The 27,803-nt window shown below is 31.7% G+C and overlaps 1 protein-coding gene across 1 annotated transcript; it reads right to left on the bottom strand.

The window, feature by feature from the left end:
- Window positions 1-146: 146 nt before the first annotated feature.
- LOC110732054 (homeotic protein knotted-1-like) lies at window positions 147-22,176 on the bottom strand. Its single transcript, XM_021911967.1, has 5 exons — window positions 21,676-22,176; window positions 21,251-21,376; window positions 20,913-21,048; window positions 1,899-2,152; window positions 147-760 (listed from the first exon to the last, which is right to left on the bottom strand). The coding sequence occupies exons 1-5, from the start codon at window positions 22,174-22,176 to the stop codon at window positions 557-559; spliced, it is 1,221 nt and encodes a 406-aa protein (XP_021767659.1). The 3' UTR covers window positions 147-556.
- Window positions 22,177-27,803: the final 5,627 nt, after the last annotated feature.

Here is a 27,803-nt window from a genome sequence, read left to right as displayed (position 1 = left end):
TTGTTGCAGAAAATCTTAGATTTTCAAGGAGAAAAAAAAAACCAAGTGATGGGTCAAGTACTCAAGTATAACAGTATGTTATTCAAAGAATAAGAACCAAATAAGATCGAGAACTTTGTATATATTTATGACCTTTAGCATCACACTTGCAAGAAAATTAAAACGCAGATTATTTAGATCATCAAACGTATGAATCTTTGAGGTGTTTAATTTGAATTACATCATTACATAATGTCATATGATTATTAGCAAAAATAACATGTCAAGTTCTTATAATTGCCACATAACTAATTTCTTATACACTTGAATACACACAATATGATAATACACCAATTTAATTACTACACATTCCATAACCATACATACATGCTATGAGCTAACAGAAGCAGTTCATAGCAAGCGCAAAGTAAAACAAAATTATGCCAACAGTTGCTAGGGTAATCGAATCGTGTTCATTCCATCCGTACAAACTTATACTAGCATGAACGAAACCTTTACATTGGACGTAGGAGCTTTCGAGTGACAAGGCAAGATAAGGCCAAAGGTGTGAGACTTGTCATGTTCCAAATCGATAAGGGCCATCGCCCATGTAGTGACCATCCATGTAAAGTGCAGGATTGTGAGGATGAATGCCGTCCATGACCATGAACTGCATGTCTTCAGATGGTTTCCAGTGTCGTTTCCTCTGGTTTATGAACCAGTTGTTGATCTGTTTTTGGTCTAATCCTGTGGCTTCAGCCAACGCCACCTTCTCCGGTTCCTGGTTTTGTTACATTAACAACAATCAATATTTGCAACATATGCTTGGGGATAAAGTTTCATTACCATAGACATTACTATGCACGAATCAAACCCTACAAAATGGTTAGTACGTTACAGACATGCTTTGCAAGCTTGACCTCCTTTCTTTCTTCTTGTCTAGATATTTTAATTCAATGCTAGATGTAATTTTATAATAACTGTATTTGGGTTGAACATGATTTTTACCACATGTACCGATTAAGATGGTCATTCATAACATTATAGCATACCATGAATCGATTGTTTAGTACAAAGTTTAGTCACACGTACAAAATACGATATTTTTTACATTAAAGGTTCCTTTGCTAATAGAAGGATTATAATGCAACATAACATGATTTGTGATTATTTTGATTGACTCGCTCGACTTGAATGAAATATACATTGGTTTCTAAAAGTACAATTCTTGGTTGATATTGTTTTGGGTGGCCATTAATAGACCTATTTGGCTCAAACTTGCTTACGGCTTGTGAACTAGATTTACGTGTGGGCAGTGGCCTGGGACCTAGTTTGTAATGGCAATTAAGGTTGTGAGCTCTGGAACAAAGCTGTCATCGGAAAGTATGCCTAGCAAGTGAATTGCCAAGCTGATAATTTATGGCTGAAATGGGTCCGTTATCCAAAATAATGATTGGTGCATATATGGTGTTACAATCCCATAAACCATGTTACTTCTTATAGGATGTAACTAACAGCTGGAATAGAATTAAGTAGCATCAAGAAATTGATGGAAGGGAAAAAGGTAGTTTAATAATCAATAGCAAGATCATCAAACAACAATGGCATATACTATATGGACCCTTGTAATGAATGGCATGCTTGAAATCAAGTGATGGTAAATCGGCATCAAGGGGTTGGAGTAGGTATAATCTACCCTATTTTGCTATCATGCATACTTCTCAAGTATGTTTGATGGACTTGAGACTAGAGAAAGGTTGTACTCTTTGCGTAATATGTAGATGGCCCCTCAGACACCTAATTATTATAGTCTGAGTAGACACATATGTCAACACGAATCTTTGACTAATAATATCTTTAATTGTACAATGCATATGGAATAAACAACCTAAAAGAAATTAAGGAAATCGAAAACTTACAGAAGGATAAGGCCATTTGTAGTGCAATTCCCACCAACTTAGCAGCTTTTGACGGGCCTCTTTGGGGAGCTTCCCTTTCTTCTTTTTCTTAGAGAGCTCCTGCTTGAGACTACTTAAGTAGCCGCTGTATTTCTTCAGAAGATGATTTTTCAATTCTCGGTCTTCAGCACGAGGATCTATCTCTGGAAGTTCTGTTTCACCTCCGCTGTTTTCTTGATCCTCTTCTGATGAACCAACCCCTTCAGATTTATCATCTGCTCCATACATGCAAGTAAGATTGTAAGAAGTCGGAACACCAGTATGTAAGAAAATTCACACAAATATTACATGGATTGTGTTAAGGAAAACCAGTATGTAAAAAATTGACACAAATATTACATGATACTGAGCACCATTTTACCATATTCTGAAGGATTGTGTTTAGGAAAAACCAGTATGTAAAACAGCCAAATATAGAATCGGTATGTAATATAGGTCTCATGCTTAATCAGCACACAAGTTTTTTGATTAATGATAATGTAACATAATGTGCTTAATAATTACCTTCTAAAGTTTCAAGAATGCCTAGAAACAACTAAATAAGTCCATATAATTATCAAGTTTACCAATCAATCAAAGCCTTAATGTCATAATTGGGGTCGGCCACATGAACTAAAACTAATTATTCTGTATAATCATCCATAAAAATCTTCCACCTTCATCCCTAACAATCAAATGTCTCATTCTCAAGCAAATCTATATAGTTCATATCCTTCTTAGCGCCATTGGAATTTTACCAGCATGGATTATTTTTTTATATACCATCAAAAATGTTTAATGTACTACTTTGGAATCAGCTATTCAAAAGTATATGTCGAGCCTATTTTTACATGCTTTAGACGCTTGACACACTAAAACACTCAATACACCACTTTTCCCAGATTTATGTTACCTTTATGAATAAATTTACTTTTCTCGTGTTTGCTCCAAAAAACAATATACACAATTTTAACATCCAAACTAGTACTCCCTCCGTCCCTAAATTACATTCCTCTTTTTAGCATTTATTCCTCACATAATAGAGAGAAAGAGGAATGTAATTTAGGGACGGAGGGAGTATTTTTTTTGCAAATGAATATCAGGGTTCCAATCCATGGTGTTACAATTTAGCAAACTTGAAAAATATTAACAAAATCAACAAACAAATTTATATATTTTATGTGGCTCACTCATGATAAGTTAACTACGTTTGTGGATAGAAGAAAGGGGATTTCTATTTACTTTGGAGGTAATAAAATTACAAAATAGGCCCATACACAAGAAATCATAGCCCACAAAACACTACAGTGTCATTTGATAGGCCAAAAAAAATATAGAAAGTTGAAACTTCTAGGATATAAAATTTATTTCCTATGGTATTTGGTTGACAAATTAATGGAAAATAAAAATTTCTAAGAACTGAAAAGAATTTAACTGGATCAGAATAATATTGAAATAAATTGTTTATAACAGAAGAAAATTAGAAACTGAACTGAATTTATTAGAGCTGAACTGAACTGAAATTAAGATGAACAGAACAAGCCCAAGTTTCATTTATCACAAAATTTAGGAACTTAGTTACTCCCTCTGTCCCTAATTGTTTGCTCCACTTTCCTTTTTAAGGTGTCCCCAAAAGATTGCCCCATACTACTTTTGGCATGTTTTCCCACTTGCACTCTCTCTATCTCTCTCCTCATTGATATTTGTGTCAACCCATGTGCACCAATTTTTGCCCAAAGCCTTAATAAAGTACATTTATAGTTTGGGGCAAACAATTAGGGACAGAGGGAGTATCTAGCTAGCTAGGAGACTAGGACCACGTATGTAAATTAATTAATGAAACTTTCTAAGGGAATTTTTATAGAATTTGGGTCATTTGCTTATTTAATCAAGAAATGAGCAAATAATTATTGTTCATTTGTAGATAAAATGTGCAAATGTTCCGTGTATACATAACAGGTTCTCGAATTTTCATCCCCATAATTAACTAACACAATTTAATTATGTTTGGGTCTATAACTTATGGTTTAGTAAACGATATTAAACTGTTATTGTTCTCTTTCTATCAAATGAGTTAGGGCTTGTTCATATTTACTGAACTGAGCTGAGCTGAGCTGAGATGAACTGATTGGAGCTGAACTGAACTGAACTGAATTGAAAAATTAAAATGCATAAAAATATATGAAAATGTTTATGGAAATTAATGATAATATATATAGTGGATTGTGAAAAATATAAAAGTGTTTTAAAAATAATTCTGTATTTTAAATTATTATATTTTAAATTATTAAATTTTTGTGTATTATATTTTAAATATATATATAAAAATAAAAAGTATTCTTAAATATTTTGCGATTCTGAAAAATAGGTGGAAGGTTCTACAACCTATTTCGATGCCGCAAATGGACTTTTGCTATCAGTTGCAAATAATCGTTGCTTGTTGTACTCTACACAATTTTGTTCGTTTACATGAACTAGGGATTCCATTCACGCACCAAGTTGAAGTCATGGGACCAACATAAGATCATACTATGTACGATGATAACAGAAAAGCAGCTATGGATATTGTACGAAACCAAATAACTGATCAGATATGGGAGTCAATTCAGAGGAATGCCGAGGTATTGGAGCAACTTAATGAAGAAGAAGAAGAAGAAGACGAACAACCACTAGTAGAAAATATCAAAAAGGCACCCCCTAATTGGCACCGGTTCAGTCCAAACCGGTGCCAAAAATGGCCTATAAAATTGGTGGGAAGCTAAACCAGAGTAAAAGGCACCGGTTCACTGCAAACCGGTGCCAAAATCATAAAGGCCACCGGTTTGAACCGGTGCCTTTGTGAACCAGACCTTAAATTATTTAAAAAAAAAAAAAAACCGGCCGCCTCCTCTCATTTTATAACCCTAAAACACTGATCTCCTTATCTCTCCTCTCACTCCGCCTCTGCTCTCTCTTCTCTATCTCTCCTCTGCTCTCCCTTCTCTATCTCTCCTCTGCTCTCCCTTAAACTCTTCTCTTTCTCTTCGAACACCACCGCAACAACACCCTCTCTATCTCTCCTCTGCTCCCCCTTAATCTCTTCTCTTTCTCTTCGAACACCACCTCAACAACAACAACACCACCGCAACAACAACAACATGCAACAACAACACCGCAACAACAACAACATGCAACACCTTCTCTATCTCTCCTCTGCTCTCCCTTAATTTCTTGATTTTAATTCGATGTTTTTTTTATTTTCTGGGTTTGAATTGATGTTCTGGGTTTTATTTTCTGGGTTGTAATTGATGTTCTGGGTTTTTGAACTGATTTTCTTTTTTTTTTCTTTTTTTTTCCTTTTTTTTGGGTTTTTTTTTGGATTTTTGAACTGATTTTTTTTTGTTTTCGATTTTCTGGGTTTTTATTTTTTTATTTTTTCCGATTCATTTTCTTTTTTGAACTGATTTTCATTTTCATTTTCTTTTTTGAACCGATTTTCATTTTCATTTTCTGGGTTATTCTTTTCTTTTTTTCGATTTTCTTTTTTTTTTCAATTTACTGGGTTTTTGAATTGATTCATGTTAATCGATTCATTTTGGTTGTTTTAATTGGTGCAGGCATATGGATTTAGTTCTTAAATTGAAGAATCAACATGCAAGTATATTGATCTTAAATCGAAGAATCAACTGATTTTCTTTATTTTTTTTTTATATATTGTAATTTTTTTTTATATGTTGTAATTTTTTTATTTTGATTTAGCTGTTGTAATTTATTTTGAACAGATTTGATTATATTAATATTTTGGCACTTTTGGTTATTATTAAGATTTGATTGTACTGTAATTTTTTTTTGATTATATATATATTAATATTATAATGAATAGATTTGATTATATTAATATTAATATTAATACAGATTTAATTTTTAAGTAAAAAAAAAATTAATATGTTGGCACTTTAACCGGTGCCAAAAACTGTTAAATAAATTTTTTTTGTACTTTTTGGCACCGGTTAACCGGTGCCAATTTTAAGTTTTGGCACTGGTTTGAACCGGTGCCTTTTTAAACCCCTTTTTGGCACCCCTCACATTGGCACCGGTTCAAACCGGTGCCTTAGGCCAGGTTTGAACCGGTGCCAAATTCGTTTTTTCACGTAGTGAACTAACCGATTATGAAAGCTAGTAACTGTTGTGTAGTACTCTTATTTTGTCAATGAGTTCAACTATAAAAAAACATGTGACCATTTTGAACGACGAATATAATTTAAAATAATAATAATAATTATTATTATTATTTTTATTATTATTATTATTTATTATTATTATTATTATTGTTGTTGTTGTTGTTGTTATTATTATTATTATTATTATTGCTATTATTATTATTATTATTATTATTATTATTATTATTATTATTATTGTCGTTGTTTTAATATGCTAAAACATCTAAAACAAAAAAATTAACAACTCAGCTGAACTGAAATGAACTGATTAGAGCTGAATTGAACTGATTGGAGCTGAGCTGAGCTGAACTGAACTGAAAATAAGTAAATATGAGGCCCTTATTCGTGTCAGACCTACACAATGTCATATAAAAACTAACATTGCTATGGACATTGACAAGAGACTTTCTTTGCAAAAACACAAATAAAATCGTTACATTTACTACCGCATAAACTAAATTTAAAATTACTATGAAATGAGTGTTTGATGTAGATCTCTTGTGATCTTTTCTTGTTCATATACACACTTTATTATGTCCTGAGTATATAATTTTATAATCATCAACATCATTTCAAATAATTACCCCAATTTAACTAGTATTCTTAAAAAAAATTAAATGCTAAAAACCTAAAATGCTTTTAACCAACTCATCTTGTAGACTATTACTAATATAATCTTCAGTAAAATTTAGGCAAATTTGTCAAAAAAAAACCTTTTAAATGCACCCTTTTGCAAGAAAAAACGTTTTAAAAGCTCTTTTTTTTAAAAAAAAAAAAAAAAAAAAAAAAAAAAAAAAAAAAAAAAAAAAAAAAAAAAACCGAAGTTAAGATTTTTTTGTTCAAAGAAACCTAGTGTCACTAATTCATTTGATTAACCTCTAATATCTTCTAATTACTTCTAACTCTCACTTAACTATTCAATAATTAAATTAATTTATAAATTAAAAAAAAAAAAAAAACCACCACTCTAACCACCAACCCAGCCACCCTCCTCTCTCTCTCCCCTCCCCTGGCAGCAGCTCCCACCATCGCAAACCTCTCCCCCCCCCCCCCCTCATAAACCCCGACAACTCCCTATTCACCTCTTCCTTCGTTCCGCTTTCACTAGAGTTCCAATTTACTCCTCTTCCTCTGCCATTACCGCCGACGGATCGCACGCACGCTGTCGTCTCCGCCATTGGAGGCGACGCAGAGGTGAGGGAGATTATCAGAGGAAGATGGATAATGGAAGATAAGGGGATTGATTGAGAGGGTAAGAAAAGGAATTGGGAGAAGAATGGCAATTGGAGGAGAAAGGGGATAATTGACAAGGGGAATAATGGAGTTGTGATGTTAATGAAGATGACGACATTGATGGAGATTCGAGATCTATCAATGGCAGAACGGAGGAGGAGGTGGGTAGGTGAGTTGTCGGGATTTAGGGAAGGGGGAGGGTTGCGGTGGAGTTGGGTCGCCTGTGGTGGGAGCTGCTGCCAGGGGAGGGGGAAAGGGAGGAGGGTGGCTGGGTTGGTGGGGGTGGTTTTTTTTTTTTTTAATTTATAAAATTAATTTAATTATTAAATTGTTAAGTGAGAGTTAGAGTGTAATTAGAAGTGAATTAGTACTACTAGGTTTCTTTGAACAAAAATTTCTTAACTTCTGGTTTTTTTTTACAAAAAAATTTTTAAAAGGTTTTTTTTTTTTTGTAAAATGGTGCATTTAAAAGGTTTTTTTTTTTTTTACAAATTTGTCTTAATTTTATTTGAAAAATAGAATTTTACCAAGAATAACACATAATCAAAAAAATTAGTTGTCCAAGAAAATTAAGAGCAAAGTGGTATAAAACTCTCAGTTCAAAGGCCCATATGTCAGAGGAAAACATGCATTTGCCCACTTCGCCGGACAGGAAATGACACCACTGGCACTCAGTTACTTCGTCTCAGAATTGACCAATTAATTCCAAAACTTTCAAACATGAAAACAAACCAAATTTCAGAATAAATAAATATCTTTAATCAAAATAAAAAAATATTTCATTGAATAATAAAATAAGTAAAACCAAAAGAACTCGTCAATCAAATGTCATGTCTGGTCTAAGCTTAGCTAGCTTGCCAGTAACTCTGCGGCTACAATTTCCTAGAACATGACCATCAGATGTGCAGGTTTGTTTAATGACAAGGATGAATGATTCTTGTTAATTTCTAACTACAAACGGCCCTTATATTGTTTGTCAATGCTAGCTATTGTAAATTCTCCCTATAATGCATGAAAACTCTGTTTGGGGTAAACGTTTCCGTTTTTAATTCCGAAATGCAGAAACTTAAAGACATCTGCATGAAACCTAGAATTCTCTAAAGTTGGTGTGGTACTCAACATTTTGATTAAATCTCATCTAATGTATCATATTAGCCATACTTCAATTCCCCTGTACAAATTTTCACAATCCACAACACGTTAGATGAGGCGAGAACGCGAGAGTATAAAGAAAAGGAAAAATACACTTTATTAATCCCAACTATTGCCGATTTACTTCTAATAAGCCCAACTAAGGTTTATTTTTTAACAATCCTAACTATGCCCTTAGTTTTCCTACAACACTCCCAAAAACCGGTTACCTACTAAAAAGGTAAAAAAAAATTATTTTTTTTTAAAATGCCACATGTTAGCACATGATTGGTCTAATGTTTAAAAAATAAAAAATAAAAAAATAAACAAAACCCATTCCAGCCACTCCCAGCCCACCGGAAACCGCCAACCAAACGCCAGCCAACCGGGAAACCGGCCAGCCAACCCCCAAAACCACCCAGCCACCTTCCCCCACCCCGAAAATGGCCGACAGGTTCTCCCAACCCCCAAAACCACCCAGCCACCTTCTCTACTAACCACCGCAACACCCTAACCCCACACCGCAAAACCCACATAAACTCGCCGAAAAATAGCCACGCGTCCCCACTAACCACCGAAACCAGTCGATTTCACCTTTACTACCCTAGGTGACCTATCCTCGGCCCTCGAAACCACCTTCCCAGTCACCCCGATTCCCAAAACCACCAACAAGTCCAACGATAGTCCAACAGGATGGCTGGGTAGGTGGTTTCGGCGATCGGGATTGGGCCATCTAGGGTTGTTGAGATTAGGTCGGCGATGTCCGGTGGGTAAGGGTGGTGGCCGTTGAGAATCCGCCGGCGATTTTAGGCAATCAGCTAGGGTTTTGCGGTGGAGAAGGTGGTTGGGAATTTTGGGGTTTTTTTGCTTTTTTTTTTTAATTTTTTTGTTTTAATTTTTATTTTTTTAATTTATTAAAAATTTGGACCAATCACGTGTTGATACGTGTCATGGTACCTGTTACAATAGGTTGTTGACTTTTTGTTGACCGGTTGGGACTGTTGGAGGAAAACTAAGGGCATAGTTAGGATTGTTAAAAAATAAACCTTAGTTGGGATTGTTAGAAGTAAATCGGCAATAGTTGGGATTAATAAAGTGTATATTTCCTAAAGAAAAAGAATAAAGGCCTGTTCTCATTGACTGAACTCAGTTGAACTGAACTGAAATGAATATTTTATAAGAGAAGGAAATTAGGAGCTGAACTGAACTGAGCTGAACTGAATTGAATTTCAACGTATAAGAACATGCCCTAAGGGCTTGTTCTGATTTGCTGAATTGAGCTTAGTTGAACTGATTGAAGCTGAACTGAACTAAATGGAGCTGAAATAAATTGTTTATGTGAGAAGAAAATTAAAAACTGAATTAAACAGAACTAATTGGAGCTGAATTGAATTGAACTAAAATTATGTTAAACAGAACAAGCCCTAAATGAAGAAATCCACTTCACATAGGATAAGTTAATTTTCTAGTTTCTTCTTGTATTTTTTATGTACATCCTATTATTAAAGAATGCTAGATGTTTATTTGTGAACAAAGAGTACGATTTATTGTCTTAAACTGTCAATTTCCTCCATTTTTATAAATTTTCACACTTTTCGTTTTTATCTAAATTTCTAGGCAAAACCTAATAAGCGTCCACGAGACGTCAAATAAGAGAACTGAAAGTAGAAATATAAAGATATAATAAATATAATCACACTGATCAACATGAGACTTTGACATACATTTTAAAATTAATACTATTTTAGACTATAAATTACTTATCTAATGCCGAGGAAGGCTAGTTAGCAAGATCGTTTTTCTCAATTCCACTCAACTTCGCTCCTCTTTGACTACCTTTTACTACAATCCTACATTATGGAAAACAATTATGTGAAATAAATCTCTTATTTCTATCTCTCTTTTTTAAATCAAAGTAGTCATCCCATTTTACTTTCCCATATATATATACTTCCTCCGTTCTTTTATTATTGCACCATAAGGGTTTGACACAAATTTTTTAGTAATGGAAAAAAGGATGAGAGAGAAAGGTAGAAATATCAAGTTGCCCATGTGATTGTATGCTCAAAATAAAAGTAAGGGTTGAAAAGTAAGGGTTGAAAAGTAAGGGTATATTAGGTATTTATGATGTGAACACATAAATTTCTTTTCCTAAAATGGATATGGTGCAATAAATGTGAAACTTCCTTAAAAGGTAAGTGGTGCAATATTAAAAAACGGAGGAAGTATATATATATAATTCAATCAATCTTCAAATAATCTTATTGATAGATTTAGTCAGTAAAAATAAGAAATTTCATAGATTTAGTGATGCACAATAAGTAAATTTTTCTAAAAAAAATTATGACACAAAATTTTTAACAAATTAAATTAATAAATTAAATGGCACTTTTTTCTTTTTGATGTTTAGAGAGCTACAAGGAAGGGAATTAAGTAACACTGTCACTTAGGGTCTGTCACATTTACTGAACTGAGATGAACTGATTGGAGCTGAGTTGAAATGAATATTTTATGAGAGAGGAAAATTAGGAGCTGAACTGAATTGATTGGAGTTGAATTGAACTGAAATTGAGTAGATGTGAACATGCCATTAATTTACATCCACTTTTTCATCTCGGACCCAAATTAAAAAATTTCATTTTTCTTTTTGTTAAAAATTACATTTACCCTTGCTTATGTACCCAAAACATAAAATTACTACCATTCAATCAACATTGGAGAATTGGGATATAGCTTTGCGAGTGGTACGTTATTTGAAAGGTACTCCGAGTCCGAAAATTCAGTTGAGTGCAAGACCTGACACTTTGCAGGGTTGGTGTGACTCAGATTAGGCGGCTTGTCCTCTCACTCGTAGATTTTGTCCGATTGGCTCATATTTTTGGATAAGTCACCTATGTCTCGTGGAAAACGAAGAAGCAACATTTAGTGTCAAGGTCTTTAGCAAAGGCCGAATACAGGTCTATGGCTTCAAAAACTGTGAATTGAAGTGGCTTAAGGCTTTATTATTAAGTTTGAGTGTGCAACATCAAAAAGCGATCAAGTTATTTTGTGATACTGAGTGTGCACTACACATTGCAAGGAATACAGATTTTCATGAACGAACAAAGTAAGCTGAGGTTGATTGTCACTTTTTTCGTGATACAATTAATGAAGGCTTAATTTCCCCTTCTCATGTTTCGACTTCGTCTTAGCTTGCGGATATTTTTAAAAAGGCTCTCGGAAAGTCATAGTCCGACTACTTGCTTTTCAAGTTGGGCATTTTTTCACCACATGCTCCAATTTGAAGGGGGTACTAATATAATATCATATCTAAGTTTAGGGATTATCTTTCAGGATATTTTATCTTGTATATTGTAGTCAATTTGTATCTTCCTAGTATATTGTGGATTCTAGGGTTTGGAGTATTATAACTTACTTCGTATATAGTTTTCCGCAGCGCTAATGAGAAGGTAGTCAGTGATCATAATTAAGTATTCTTCATCTAAGCACGCAATTAGAAAAGATTTGGTGATCATAACAAGAGCTTTGTATAATTCTTTAATTTTAAATTAATTTATCCGATATAATGTTGGGTTTATATAAGTTGAATTTGTACACAATATTCAAAATCAGAATATTTAAGGCTTGTTTGGTATCGTTTTTAGTTTTATTTTCCTGATTCAACCAAAAACCAAAAACAAGAAAAAGGTATTTTTGAAGGTTGTTAGTTGTCAAAAATATCATAATTTTTATAAGCTAAACTAGTTTTTAAATCATTTTACGACATATATATTGTGATTTCGAAAAACAAAAAACGAAAACCTTGAAAATACCTTTTTAAACCAAATAAACCGTAATTTTTGGAATTAGGGTTTTTAATCATGTGACAGTAATCAATTTGTTTTTTTTTTTTTTTTTGTTTTTTTTAGGGTACATAGGATTACAATGTAGGAGTATAGAATTACAATTTACTACATATTCTCCACATATTTTGCTTAATTTCACTTGAGGCATGTTCAATTCACCCTATTACATTGTAATGCAATTACTAAATGAAGCAAGGTTAAGTTTTTAGTTAGAAGCTTAAAGGTTACGAAATGTACCAAGAAGCTGGGGATGATGCATAATAGAGGGAAAGGGAGATAAAATGATTTACCACAACGAGTGAGTGTGTGTGAGAAAGAGACGAATGATGGAAGATTTTGTATTGTCCATGTAGGGAGGTAAAAAAAAAAAAAAAAAAAAGATATAAGTGCTTAGTATATAGTACATGACATCCATGTTATTGTTATAATGCAATATTAATTATATTATTTGGAAATCATAATATCTTTAATTGTCAATGTGTAAGAATTATAACATTTTAGTTATAATGTCTCATTTTACTACATTTGTCCCAATTTAAAAATCACAAATTATGATCAAAGATTGACATTGATTATGAATAATATAAATGTCTAAAATGTCATATACAGAAGAGCAAAGGAAGGATCTTCATTTACTTATGAATATGGTATATCACGTATATGAAGTATTATTTAACAAAGTTGTCGAAGTACATTGATATTACAAGAATGTTCTTTTATTTAGGAGCATGATACACGTTATGCTTGTAAACATCATGTTATCATTTTGATATGTAATATATTAATGTTCGATTGGTGAAATCAACAGGTAGTCTTCGGCTATAACTATGCAACACAATCTATTCTCTATGGACATACAATCGCTTATTTTTTACTCTCTTTTTTTTCTTAATTTCTACTCACTTTTCATTTATTATATTCGTTTTCCTAATTTCTATTAAATTTTACTTCATTCCATTTATGTCAATCTTTTACTCATAGGAGGAGTATTATTTATCATCTTCAATCCCACTTTTTACGATCTAATTATATTTAATAATATAGCCCCCTTTTGAGGTTACCTTAGTTTCCATTACTAGTAGAAAAATAAAACTCGGATAAAATGACAGTATTACTGTTTAATTAATTTAGTACTCCGTAATGATTACATATAATTATTTATATATTATTTAACATTAATTCATTACCATAAATGTACAATTGATAATTATTATCTACTTAGGGTCTGTTCTCTTACGTTGAAGTTCAATTCAGTTCAGTTTAGCTCAGCTCAGCTCAGTTCAGCTCCTAATTTCCTTCTCTTATAAAATATTCAATTCAGTTCAGTTCAGTTCAGCTGAGCTGAGTTCAGTCAATGAGAACAGGCTCTTAATATTGATACTTATATGATTAATCATTGACTCTTTTCTTCGTTTCATTTTATTTCTCACATTTTCTTTTCGCACGATTTTATAATGCATAAATTTTTTTTAAAAAATGTCTTTAATTACACTTTATTTAAATAAAAAATAAAATAATAAAAAAAATAAAAAGAAGAAGAAGAAGTTGATATCCTAAAAACATACAAGATGCATCAATCTAGATCATACATTCATAAATGGTTATTCATAAAACTTAATTTTCTCTCTTTAAATAGATAGCTTTATATGGGATAAACAAAAGATGTGAAGAGAGTACTAATTATGATGTATAGAGGCAATAGATCATAGATTGGAAATTATGATCAAATCATAAATCAAATAACTAAATACTCTATCAGATAATAATAATCAATAATAAAAAATGGATAATAATAATTAATAATAAGTAACTAATACAACCCGAATGTAAGAAAATTGTAATGGAAAAAAGGTAAGAAAAAGTGTGGTGTAAGGGGTAAAGTAATTAGTAACAAGTGGTAATTTAATTTAATTAAAATTGCAAAAGACACTATAACAGTAAGAGTGTTTTTCATTTTAGTGCAACTTTTGAATAATAATCTATATTATAAAAGTGATTTAAGAAAAAAATTATTATTAATTATTTTAAAGGGAGGTTTATGATAAAAGAGGGAGAACGAAACCAATAAAATGTAATGAGTGGGGATCATGGTAGAGTAGAGAGAGAACTTAAAATTGTAGATGGTTGCTAAATGTAAAATTGATGCATGTATATTGAAGCAGATTAAGGTCAGCTATACTTTTATTTTCTACAAGTTAATACAGTGAAAATATTATATGAAACGAATCTAACAACACTCAACATGAATATGCTTTACTTAATGTATAAATCTTGACTAGTTTGTGGCTCCAGAATTGCCTCGGATTTCATTTAACTACAATTTTTTTTAAATGACCTTAAGTTTGTATAATTTTTTGAATGAATGTTTTTTTAGTAGTACAATGACACTGTTGTGGAATAAACAACAAATACAATAGATAAAATGGAAATTTTATTCATGGTGAATTAATGTGAAATAATTGTTCACTAAGTGGACAATAATGGTAATAAAAGATGGAAATTTTAAGGGGTGTGTGGTTTTAATGTGGTCCAAATAATTATATGCTTTTGACATGTTATTATCCATGTGGCGCTATGTTAAGAATCTCATGATGATGACATACGAGTGACACATGTCGTTAACATATTATCCCTTTGAGTTTTAATAATATTATTATTGATTGATTATAGATATATGGTCAAACAAGCATAATGAATTGTGTAAAATTTTAGTTGCAATGTTACTAAAACGGAGGAAGTATATATATATATATTAAAACTCAAAGAGATAACATGATATCGTCACATGTCATTCTTCCTCCCCGTCACATCAAAGTCTCTTTGGGCTTGAAATGTGGATGCAGCACAAGCCCTCGCATACCCAGCGCAAATTAATTCCACTTTTAAAGAAGGGTGGATGAGATTCGAACCCGTGACCTCTATGTCACGTTGGCTCCGATACCATGTTAGTGGACCATCTCAACCAAAAGCTTAAGCTGATGGTTGAGGCCCAGGAATATGTTATATACTCTATCACTTCCCTTAATATGTTTTGGTGTTACATGAGTGTTATGTGTCTTCCTATGTGTCATCACTCTTCCATCATTACATTTTAATAATGTTTAAGGTCCATTCTGATTAACTGAACTGAGCTGAACTGAATTTATCGGAGCTAAACTGAACAAAAGTGAATTGAATATTTTATGAGAGAAGGAAATTAAAAACTTTACTGAACTGAACCAAAAATAATCTAAAGAGAACAGACTCTTAGTCTCCTTAAAAAACCTCGTCATTGGTTTAAACTTCATATAGTAATTGTTTAGTTTGATTGAAAAACTCTTCAAATATATATATATATATATAACCATCTTATTTAAATTTTTTTTTGAATAGTTATTTAAATTTATCTTGGAATATAACTCCTTAGTAATTGCACAATAATATAATTTGTAAAAAATTAATCATTACTCTTTTATTCTTGTGCATTAATTCATAAAATTGTAGTTATAGTGTAATATTTACTGGTAGACATTGACATTAAAATTATAAGGATTTGATTTATCATTTATCCAATATATAATATTGCAAAAATTATTCTTATAATCAAACCAGCTTATACAAATAGTTTACTTAAGCTCACATTGACAAACATGGCTAAAGTATACTTTTAATAATTTTTATCAAAGTAACAAATTTATAATTACCTGCTCAGGCCAATAACTAATTAACAATTAAAATTGTGTTGAAAAGTGCATAGGTCAACATGCTGCAATATTAGTGGAATAGAGATGGTAAATGTATTTTAGCAAATATTTAAAATGATTAAAAATTACATTGTTGTTTTACTAAATGTATCGTTTTGACTTTTACTCTAATCATATAATACCTCCATCCCTTTTTTTTAAGTGTTAAATTTTTTAAATGCGATCAATTTTTTTAGAAATTGTTATGTACACTAGGTGCAGGGTGCACCCAAGGCTATCGCTTGCTCATTTTGAAGATTATTGCTTATTTTATCGTCTAATGAGGAAATAAATACGCTTGGGTGTACCGTGCACGTATCTGGGTGTACGGAGTATATAACCCTCTCTCAAATTTTTGTAAGTATTATACTCAGTATTTTTTCTTTCTTTTAAACTAATACGGAGTACTTTCTTCGCTCCATATTAAATCAAATTAATGAACAAATAAATATATAAATAGATAAATAAAGAGATAGTACTAACTGTGATACACTTGTCTAAAAAAAGTGTTGAAGTGACAGTGGTCTCGAATTTCTCCATTAGGAAACAGACAATTTTTACCACAGAGAAGTAGTACAAACAAGGCTCATATATATAGAGTTATAGACACACCACACATGCACAATAAAAATTAGAGAGGGAGTAGTCTAAATTAATGAAAAAAAAATAAAAATGAAAGATGGATTGACAGGAAGTTAGAGTGGTAGAAGAGTAGTAGTGCCATTAAAGCGTACAGGCTATACCTACAGAACTCTATCCCACTCATTGTTTCGACCATTATAGCATAAGCATCCTAAGTTCATTTCATTAATTTTTTTTTCTAATTACTATTCTCGTCATTTTTATTTTATTTCCCCAAGATTCTTTAATTATTTTTCTATTATGCCGACAATTTCCATGCCTAGTTAGGATTATTATTTTTTTTTACTGAGTGCTCCCTTTGTTTTAAAAGTATTTCCTATGCTACTCACGTCTTTAATAATTTGTGATTTGTTATACATAGTAAAAGTGCATAGAAAAAAAGTAGCAAAAGGACCTTAAATGAAATTTGGTTATTCCGTAAAAAATACTTCCTCCATCCCATAATATATAAGAAGTTGAACTTTTTTCACTATTTATGTATTAGTTTAAATCATAATTTGTAATTAACAAAGTAAACACATATTTTATCATAAAACATGTTAAATATGTAGTTAAAGTTGTATAATATAATTTATAAAATAAATTTTGTTAATATTTAATTATATAAAAATAAAATCAAACTAGTCTATTAAAATATGTGCAATGTTGATTGTGTCTTGTATTCTGAGACAAAGGGATTATAAGTCTTCTGTTGGATTTGAGTATTACTCTAATGAAATTATTTTTTCTAACAATTAAATTTAAATTATTATAGAGTTTAAAAGAAAATGAAAACCTGTGAATTTCTTCTTAATTATTACTGCTTTAAATTATACACTTGCTGTTAATTCATCTTTATTAATCTACTCGTAAAAAATATGAGAAAGATGGTTATCATGATGTACTTTAATAATTAAGTTTTGACGCCCATACAACAAAACGCAGAAGCTTTATCCCCGCGTATTGAATACTCGTATTAGATACTCTTATAAACTGCAAAAACATTTTTTTGGGGGGGCCAAATTATTACTCCGTACTCCGTAATTCATTATCAAAGAAAAAGTAAAGAATTACGGAGTACAGATAAACTACAGTATTAAAAAAAGTGTTTGTTTCTAATTTTCATTTTACCTCATAGTAATAATTTTACTAACTGATTGACTTTAGAATAATATGTCAAGTTAGGGGCTCAGGGCAATTTGGAGTCTGATAGATTGCAAAAAACACATAAATACCAGTTTATATTTGGCAGAGTTATCAACGTTCATACGTTTATTTTCAGATCAGTTCAGTTCAGCTCAGCTCCGCTCCGCTCCTAATTTCCTTCTCTTATAAAATATTCAGTTCAGTTCATTTCAGTATAGACAATGAGAACAGATCCTTAGCTACGTCCACATATGACCAACAAAAATTCTCTTTCCCTATACAAAAGATAACTTCGTTACCTCCGTACTTCATAGCTTACAAATCAAATTAGATTAATAATCTACAAATATACTCGAAAAGGCTGTAGAAAATTTTGATCACAAAATAAAAATAATCAGTTTGACTCTAACTACCACATACTCCGTAATATCTGTATTTGTGTTAAACAAAGAGCTACGTTTTGGTTTTAAAATAAGAACATATAAATAAATTACCCCGTACTAAAAATGAAGCCATAAATCATTTTATCATTTTCAAGATCAAAATTTATGATGTTGACCATCAATTCATACGATATATAGTTAGTTTTAAAAAAATACTACCTCCGGTCCAAATTACTCGCAACTTTGGAATATTTTATATCTCACAAATAATACCTCAAAGCTGCGAGTAATTTAGACCGAATGTAGTATATATATATATATATATATATATATATATATATATATATATATATATATATATATATATATATATATATATATATATATATATATATATATAATTGAGTGATTTATCATGTCAATGTGAATTTTTTAAATACCAACTTTAATTTTTATAATTTTCAATACGTATTTAAATAATAATTATGTTTAAAGTAGTATGTTAACATGTCTGTTATGCATATGTAACGCTTATTTAGAAAGAGGAAATAAAACTATGAAAAAACATCTACTCTATATATTAAACCAAACAAACATTATGGAAAATATATATAAATTTTAATCATACATATAGATACATAATAAATAGTAAAAAAAAATGGATAGTGACAAATATACAGAATCAAAATAGGAATTGAGGAACAATAGAAAACAAGTGAGTATGAAAACAGATAAGAGTATCTTGTAAACAGGAGTACTTTTATTGATCAAATAGGTTAACTTTTACTCCGTATCTCTAAAACAGTTTATGTGGAGGACATTATTGGCAAAGATAAAATACAAAGAGGAAAATGTTGTTGGTAATTTAATAAAGGAAATAAAGTAGAAAACAAAACTTTTGGAGTTTGCATGAGATGTGTGAAACTAAAGCAAAATGGATATCTATCTGAATTAAATCATCAAATGTTTAGCCAATACAATTGGAGTGAGAATAATCTTCTCAAGTAAAACATCAAAAAACCATAAACATCTAATCGAAAATAAAGGAGAGATAGAGAAGAAAATTTGTGCCACCAAATGTACGTGTTCATTTCTCCGACCTTTTTGAAAAGATTTGGCCTCAAAATGTCTAAAAGCTAAAAGTATTTCATTAAGTCGAAAATTTTCCAATTACCAAACTATTGTGGACTTTTATTAGGAATATTTTAGAATGCAGGAGAGATAATCAATCATAAGAATTTTATGGCCAATATTAGATAGGAATAGTGCAAAGCATTAGAATATATCTAATAATACTATGTCTTATTGTTTTGTTTATACAAGTTCAGATAATATTAGAGAATTTCAAATTAGTTTTCGTAATTCAAACCAAATTGAACAAGAACACAACCTATTATTATGAGAAACTCGTATGGATCACATATCTTTATATATATATATATATATATATATATATATATATATATATATATATATATATATATATATATATATGGACCAATCCTTCACATATCTATTTAATGTAGAGTGTGTTATTCAAACTTAATTGAATTTTTTTTAATTTATACGTAGTTTGAAACTTATTTTAATTTATTGCTTAATAAAATTGTGGATTGAAATTGATCTTAACTTGTTTACTCAAAATAATTTGAAACTTATTTTAATTCACTCTGATATGACTATATGTTACCAAATTTTTTAAAAAAGTAAACGTCCAACATAGCATATCATAAATATGTGAAGATTATACAAGGCGCTTGATCTCTTTTCGTGGTTTAGGCAACCTATCACTAAAGGCCTACGGGGTCATCTTGTAAAGTGAAAAAAACAAAGAAAACAAAAGGAAATTTTCACAAGTTAAACACACTTTATATGCATGCTAGTATAACATTTTTTATAGATTAATATAAAACATGTTTATGATTTGTATAATAAAGCCACAAAATGCAATAACTTAGGCAAAATTTTGATACTATCATACAAGAGTACCTATCATCTCCCGATAGAATCTTACTCATATCAACTAAGCTAAATGACATTCATAATGACTTAGTTACTTATTTCAGCTCGACACTTACCACGGAAACAGTCTTAAGGATTGGCTTGAATATCTAGAACAGTCGATGCCAAAACAAAAAGAAGAAGAATACAGAAAGGCAAGAAGAAGATAAAACAAGCAAAGAATAATTTAATTATTCACAAACCGTTATAACTTAGAATGGATGCTTCCTCTATTCAACTCGTGAATTGAGTGATTATAGGTTAGGGTTAACCTTACCCAATAATTATATAGGCCGCATTTAAAAAGATTAAAGAAAGCTAAAAAATATGAAGTATTAAGCATTACGCACTAATAACATTGATGAACTCTTAATTTTGTCATAAATTTTCAAATTTGTGTACGAAATACTCTGTATTATTTTAGAAAATATATTTAATGCTCGTATGTATATATCATCACGACGAGAAAGCTGCAGCCATAGAATATGAGGTGAGAAAGCCGTACACTCAAAATCTGGATGGTTGCCAGGTTTAACTGGAAACTAATCTTTGTATTATCTGATGATTTTTGTTGTTTTACCTTTATTTCGTTTAAGTAGGATCCAAACCCGACATTCTCGAACTTGAACCAGACTAAACCGACTCGTTTAACAGGTCTAATTATTAATAATGCATTAATCAATGAAAGTAGGCTGCGTAACTGTTCAAACTGTACCTGTAGAAAAGACACTGACACGACCATTGCCAAGGACATTGAGCTGAGCTTCGATCCTCCTCATAAAATCCATAGCTTCTTGGACTGGCCTTGTTAATTCCTCCCTATACTTTACTAGCATATCATAATATGCTTCCTGCCCAAAAATAATTATTATTGTCAACAATTAAATAATTAATTAATACAGTAAAATCTTACAAGTTTATAAGTACTGTTGTAACTTAAACATGGGTTTCGGTATTAATAGGAGTGCCAAAATCAATTTCACATATTTTATTAAGAAGAGTAAGATAAAGTTTGTACAAAAATAAATTAGAGATTAGATTAAGGTGATTCACCATAAATTGGTCCAATTCCGGATCCTTAGAGGGGTCCCTACAAGTTGAGAAGGAAGCCCTTTGCCTTGCTTCAAACTCTTGCTGCGCCGCTGCTAGCCGTGCAGCCACCTCCGGCGGCGCTCCCACCTACCATACATCAAAACACTATATAAGTCCATATAGAGTTTTTATTTTACTCTGTCCAATACATATTTGGATCAACTGATAAGAGAGTTGTCCAATCATTTTGGTCTTAATTTGGCTCAAATCAAGAATTAATCAGAAGAGGATTCAGATAGTGGTCATCGGTTGGTTTACCTAAAATTATAAAAGAAAAAAATAACAAAAATGGTGTTCTATATGTGTTGTCAAACCAATGAGATCTCACTAAAATTCATGCCAACAAAAAAATTAATTTAGCAAAGTATAAGAGGGTGAGAGGATACCTTTTGGCAAGCAAGGTAAGCTTCCAAGAGGCTCGAATATTGAGGATGAGAAATGATCTTAGCTTTAATAGCATCAACTTCATGACTACCACAACTACTTGTGGTATTCACATGATTATTTTGCTCACCACCACCTACATCGTCTTGATCTTGGTGGTGGTGCTGCTGCATATGAGGATGAAGCGAAGGCGGTGTCGAATCCTCGACACCTCGGCCACAACTCGTAAGTAAAGGGTAATGAAATCTAGAAAAATGTTGCTGAGGGTGATGGTGGTGTTGTTGATGATGATTATTTGTACCAGCCTCCGTCTTCACAACCGGAGGCTGTTGTTGCTGAAAACAAGATTGAGGATGAAATAATGATGTCGTGGTTGTTCTCCCAACGTATGACGACGAGGGTGAAGTTGAAGAAGAATTGTTCGGTCCCAAAATTGATGATGTTACATATGTAAAATTCCGAGCTCCACTATTCTCACTCAATTCATGACTATAATCTTCCATTTTAAAAAATAAAAAATTAGGCTTAAATTATTTTTTTTCTAATAAAACCCTAAATATTTCGTATGATCCTTTGAGAAGATCCCGCCATTCGTAGCAGGTAACAAGCGATAGATACTCGAAACTTCAAACAAGGAATCGGGATCGTAGAACTATACAAATTAGATGGAAGAGAAATACGAAGATAGGGTTAAAATAAACAAAGATAAGGAGTTGCACTAGAGAAAGAAGAGAAATGCTAACGAAGTGTACGGATAATAGAATAGAAGGAAGAAATAATATAATGAAGGAAGAAGATATGATAAGAAGGTGTGTTGATTAGTTTACACAAAATATAATAGTGATGGCTTTATTTTCTGGAGTTTGGAGAGAAGAGGAGATTGATAATTGATAAAAAGATGATTCTTTTTGTTATTTTAACCAAAAAAAGGAGTATGGTTGATAATTAGTCAGGTAGATTAGGCCCCATTGGTTATTAAAAGAGATAATGACACATTAAAAATTGATTAATTTTGTGGAATTTGGTTAATCTTTTTGTGGGGTATTCACCATTATGAAGTGTTAGACAGTGTTAGTACCTGTTGTATGGTAGAAGGGATTAGCCTCACAAAACTGATTTGACCTTTAAAATATACTTGTAAATTCCAACATTTTATACTCATGTCAATATATTCAATGTAAAAAATGTAAACCATAATAAGTATTCATATAGTCGTATCTAATATTTCATCTGTTTTTTTATTTATAATTACACCATTTTGAATTACTAAGGCTAGGTTTCTAAAATTCTCAATGTAGATTGTTATTTGTCTAGTCTTGTTTAAAACATTACTAATCATAATCAACACAGTTCAAAAATTTATTTTTTGTACTATGCATAAAAACATTTAAATGTGAATCAAAAACTCGAACCAAATCTACTTAGACACTTTAATAAAATGTTTTATATTCTATTTATTAAAAAATAGAAAATAACTAGAAATGTATTCGACACTTAATTTTTACCTTGATCATTTTTCCAAAAGCTAGTGTAGAACATAGTATATTTTGTCACGTTTACTACGTTTTGTTTTAAAGTTTATTGGTAGTAAATTAATGAAATAAAATAGTACCTTGTCTCTAAAAGTTAGGGCTTAAACTATTTTTCTATACGGAGATTGTGGAGTTAGCATTTTAGCAGTGCTTTCTAACTTCTTGATGATCATAATTCTTTTTTAAGCGTCCAGTGATCAAAGCACTTGTGGAGCATTCTATAAAATTGTACGATACTGTCCAATGACAAACCCTATATCAAATATCATAAAGAGTTGTCAATGATTTTAATATTTCTCAAATAGATAGAACACGCTCATTTATTTCTTTTTTTTTTTTTTTTTTTTTTGAAACAAAAGGTTTGCTTTACTTGAAAATATTATGAGAAGTGAAAATTAGTATAATCAGAAGTATGTTGAGTTGTTTCGTTAACAAACACAGAGTTGTTGTATCTCCTGTATATATTAAGAATCCTTCATCCAACAAAATTGAGCGATGAAATTACTTGTCTAAACTATTTCCCGTGGAAATTGAATCTTTTTATACTCAATTAATAATTTTTGCAATTTCAATACGATATAAAAACTACGATATAAAAACTAAATGGGAAAAACAAGACTGTACAGACAGGTTAAAGTTATCATAAAACTATTTAATGTTATCCTTTATATTACAAAAGTTATTTAATAGGGTAATGTTATATGCAGCCCTGCATATAACCATTTAATATACTTTCTTTTTTAGTATTAAGTTGGAAATTTATTGACAATTCACGAGCAAATCGGTGCAATAAATGTTTATTTATTGTCTTTTTTTTCAATTTTTAGCTTCTTATATGCAGCCCTAATATTATTGTCGTTAAAATGTATTAAATTATACATATAATATCTTATTTATCGTTTATATAATATTATATCACAAAGTTTTATATGTGACCAGCCGCACCGTACGGCCAGCCTCAATATAATTTTTTATTATTTCTATTTTTTTAATTCTTCTTCTCTCTCTTCTTTATCTCCTCTTTTCTAGTTAGCCACCCATATTAACCCCTTCACCAAACTATCTCCTATTTCTCTCCTCTTTCTCTCTCCTTCTTTCTCTAAAAAGGGGCAGCATACTTGCAAAACAAACCACCTGCAATTACAAAGGAAGAACGCATGTCCTCCACCAACCCGTCTTCGTACTCCATGAGCTTCTCATACTCCATCGTCGGAAAACAACTTAAAGGTTTTTAATGCCAAATTTGGCCATAAATACTCTAGATCTAGAGTTTTATGGTCAAATTTGACCTTTTTAGCCATATTTGAAGTGAAATTCGAAGCCATTGTCAATTTTTTTTTGGATAAAAAACCCCAACAAAGAACTCATTCATTCATAGGGGAATCAACATTCACCAAAGGAACAATACAATTCGGGAACTCCGACATCCAAATGCGCCTACCTAGAACCCAAGAAGCAAGATGAGCAAGCTCATGGGCTACTTTATTACCCTCCCTATGAACAAACGACCACGACACACACTCAAGAGAATTGCTTACATGATAAATATCATCAAGGATAATACACACCGAGCTAGACCCCCTCTCTTGTGACTTAATTGCGTTAACCAACCCAAGATAGTCGCTCTCAACTATCACCTTCCTGTAACCGAGCTCAATCACAGTCTGCAAACCTAGCAACACAGCCATAGCCTCTGCAATGTTAGACTGCCAACACTCCTCCAAGTTCCACGCAGCTGCAATTGTCAATTTTAAAGGTATTTGTTCGATTTAATTTTTTTTTTTAACATTTGGTTGTAGGTTCGATTGGATCTATGTTTGCTTGTGGGTTTGGTGTATGGTGGTGGTGGTGGCATGGCGTATTGGGGGTGGGGCTAGTGGCGTTTTGGGGGTGGTGATGGGTCAAGGGTTACTAGGTCGGGAGTTACTTAGAGGGTTACTAGATAGGTAGGTCAGGAATTACTTAAGGGGTTACTAGATAGGTTACTTAAGTGGGGTTACTTGAAGGGGTTACTAGGGGTTACTTGGGAGGTTATTTAAGTGAGGTTACCTGAGGGGTTATTGGAGGGGTTATATAAGGGTTTACTAAGTCGGAGGGGTTACTAGAGGGGTTACTAAGTTGGAGGGGTTACTTGGTCCGGTTAGGGGTTACTAAGTCGAAAGGGTTACTTAAGGGGTTAATAGAGGGGTTACTAGATGAGTTACTTGAGGGGTTACTAGCCAGGGGTTACTTGGTCCGGTCAGGGGTTAATTACTAGGTCCGGTTAGGAGTTACTTGGTCCGGTCAGGAGTTACTAGGTCTTGGTTGGAGGAGTTACTAGGTTGGTGGGGTTACTTTGTCATTTTGTGATTTGGCACTCTGCCGCATGGTGCGGCCAACCGCACCAGAAACGCACTGATATTACCTTACAAAAAAATTTATCGTTTTCCTTTTTAATATTATCTTACGAAAAATTTATAATGTATTAAATTAATCATATTAACCTTTATATTATGTAATCATGAATCTATACGAAATTACAAATTAAAATAAAATTCAAACCAACGACAAATTAAAAATTTACCTTTTAAGTGGTTAAAGTTACCATTAAAATAGTTAAAGTTATCCTCAAACGAACCGTTTTATAATAAAATTAATGTACACTTAGACTTGTAATTATCTGGCATATGTGTATTAAGAATGTATTTACCAACCAAGATACGAAGTATATAATTATGTACTCCGAAGTTAGTTGGTTTCATCACATACTACCTATAATATCATATTTACAAGATAAGTGAACTTTTTTACTAACAAAAAAAAAACAAAGAAATGATTAGCATGAACATACATAGTAATTATTTTCACCATTACCTATTTAATTACCTTTACAACCTAACATCAATTATACTTTTACTTTCCATCATACCGGCCATTTTGTTTCTAAGTATATTTAACAATCATGCTAAGTAAGAACTTAATCTCATTTAATTTCACATAGAATTAGCTGAGACATTGTGTTGATCAATGACTATTAATCAAAGATTTTCAGAGTTAAACTCTAGTAATAATCTTAAGATTTTCATAAAGCAAATGACAATCAAGAAAAGAAAACGGACCCTAATATAGCCAATTCTTGTAAGAGCATCATATGGCAAAATCTGCTAGAAGTACTTCGAGATAGGTTTTTTTTTTCGAAAGTAAGATGAAGCACTACTACAAAATTGGCCAAAGAGACCACAAGTTAGAGACCATTTAATTAAATAGGTAGTCTCTTAGTATCAAGAGACCAAATATCCTAACTATGTGGTCTCTTTGATATTTCGAGAGACCACTTATTTGAAATAATAGGTCTCTTGTAGTTTTTTAAAATTTTAATTTAAATCGACAGAGACCATTTTTCTACATAAGTGGTCTCTTTTTTTAAAATACATATAATAATTTTTTTTTTAAAAAAAAAACAAAGGAGAGACCGGTGAAAAGTCTAATATGGTCTCCACTCCCTACATTATCAATCAAGATGGTCAACACATTCCCAATTCAATTAATTTTTTTTTTTTTTTTTGGGTTGGAACCAATTAATTAATTTAATTTTCATTTTCCCCCAAAACAATTAAACCGCCAAAACAAATAATTTTGCAGCAGCAGCGGCGCACCATCGACCTTCGACTTTGATTCTTCCGCCATTGTTTCCACCTTCGTTTTCCACCTTTTCCATTTTCATCTTCCTCCATTTTCATTTCCAAACCCATTATATGAAATTTATTACAATCTTTTGAAGTTTAGAACCCAATTTCAAACCTTTCGTCTATTGCACAAACCCTTACCGCGACTCTTGCAATCGCTCCACCACTAGGGTCGCACGACTAGCCGGAAAACACCGCCTACAGTCGCCTATTGCGCTACTAGCACCACATAGGGTCGCATGGGTAGCAATTGATTGGTTGTTTTGGGCATTGAATTCGCAATTTTAGTACTACTGCCCTAGCTATTCGCACAACTTTGCTAGCCTCCACAAGACCACAATCGACTACTGACGCATTCTACCTCCGGCCAACCACTGCCAACAGGACCAGACGGAAAACCCTAATCAGCCCTATTAGGGTCACCGCAACTAAGCTAGGTATCATATTTATTTTGTTTGTTTTATGTAGATATTATTTTGAATATGAATCGTGTAATTGTGTTTATTGATTGTTTGCTACGATGTTCTATTGTTATAGTAATCTGACCATCTTGTTCATATATGAATCCTGTTTTTATTTATACAGTAATGAGTTATTGGATTTTGATTTTCCCGCGAAAGTTTGGATTTTTTAAAAGTTGAATAAAATATTTGCTATAATGTATGCCCATTTTTTTCTTTTTATTTGCTATTGTGTAATTGTGTTTGGCTTTGATTATCATCATTTATCTGAACTTTGTTGTGATTGGAATTTTTTTCTTTTTATTTTATACGGTCCGATGCCACGTCGTTAATAGCATACAATGCGATGATTATAGATGCTATGATTAGACCAAGATTACACTTTAATTATTGTTTTGCATTTTGATAGAAATCTGTTGGTCTATTTTTAGTGATTAAACAGAGTCGTTTGTGCTATTACATTTTTAATATT

This window comes from Chenopodium quinoa, unplaced genomic scaffold (assembly GCF_001683475.1).
Source record: "Chenopodium quinoa cultivar QQ74 unplaced genomic scaffold, ASM168347v1, whole genome shotgun sequence".
Classification (NCBI taxonomy): domain Eukaryota; kingdom Viridiplantae; phylum Streptophyta; class Magnoliopsida; order Caryophyllales; family Amaranthaceae; genus Chenopodium; species Chenopodium quinoa.
The sequence above is the reverse complement of the archived record's forward strand: the minus strand, read 5'-3'. Positions and strand labels throughout refer to the sequence as shown.

Coding starts and splice junctions, on each gene's coding strand:
- LOC110732054 (XM_021911967.1), bottom strand. CDS start 22,176: ATGGAAGATTATAGTCATGAATTGAGTGAGAATAGTGGAGCTCGGAAT. Junction 21,377..21,675: donor CTTACCTTGCTTGCCAAAAG/GTATCCTCTCAC, acceptor GATGTATGGTAG/GTGGGAGCGCCGCCGGAGGT. Junction 761..1,898: donor ACAAATGGCCTTATCCTTCT/GTAAGTTTTCGA, acceptor TAACAAAACCAG/GAACCGGAGAAGGTGGCGTT.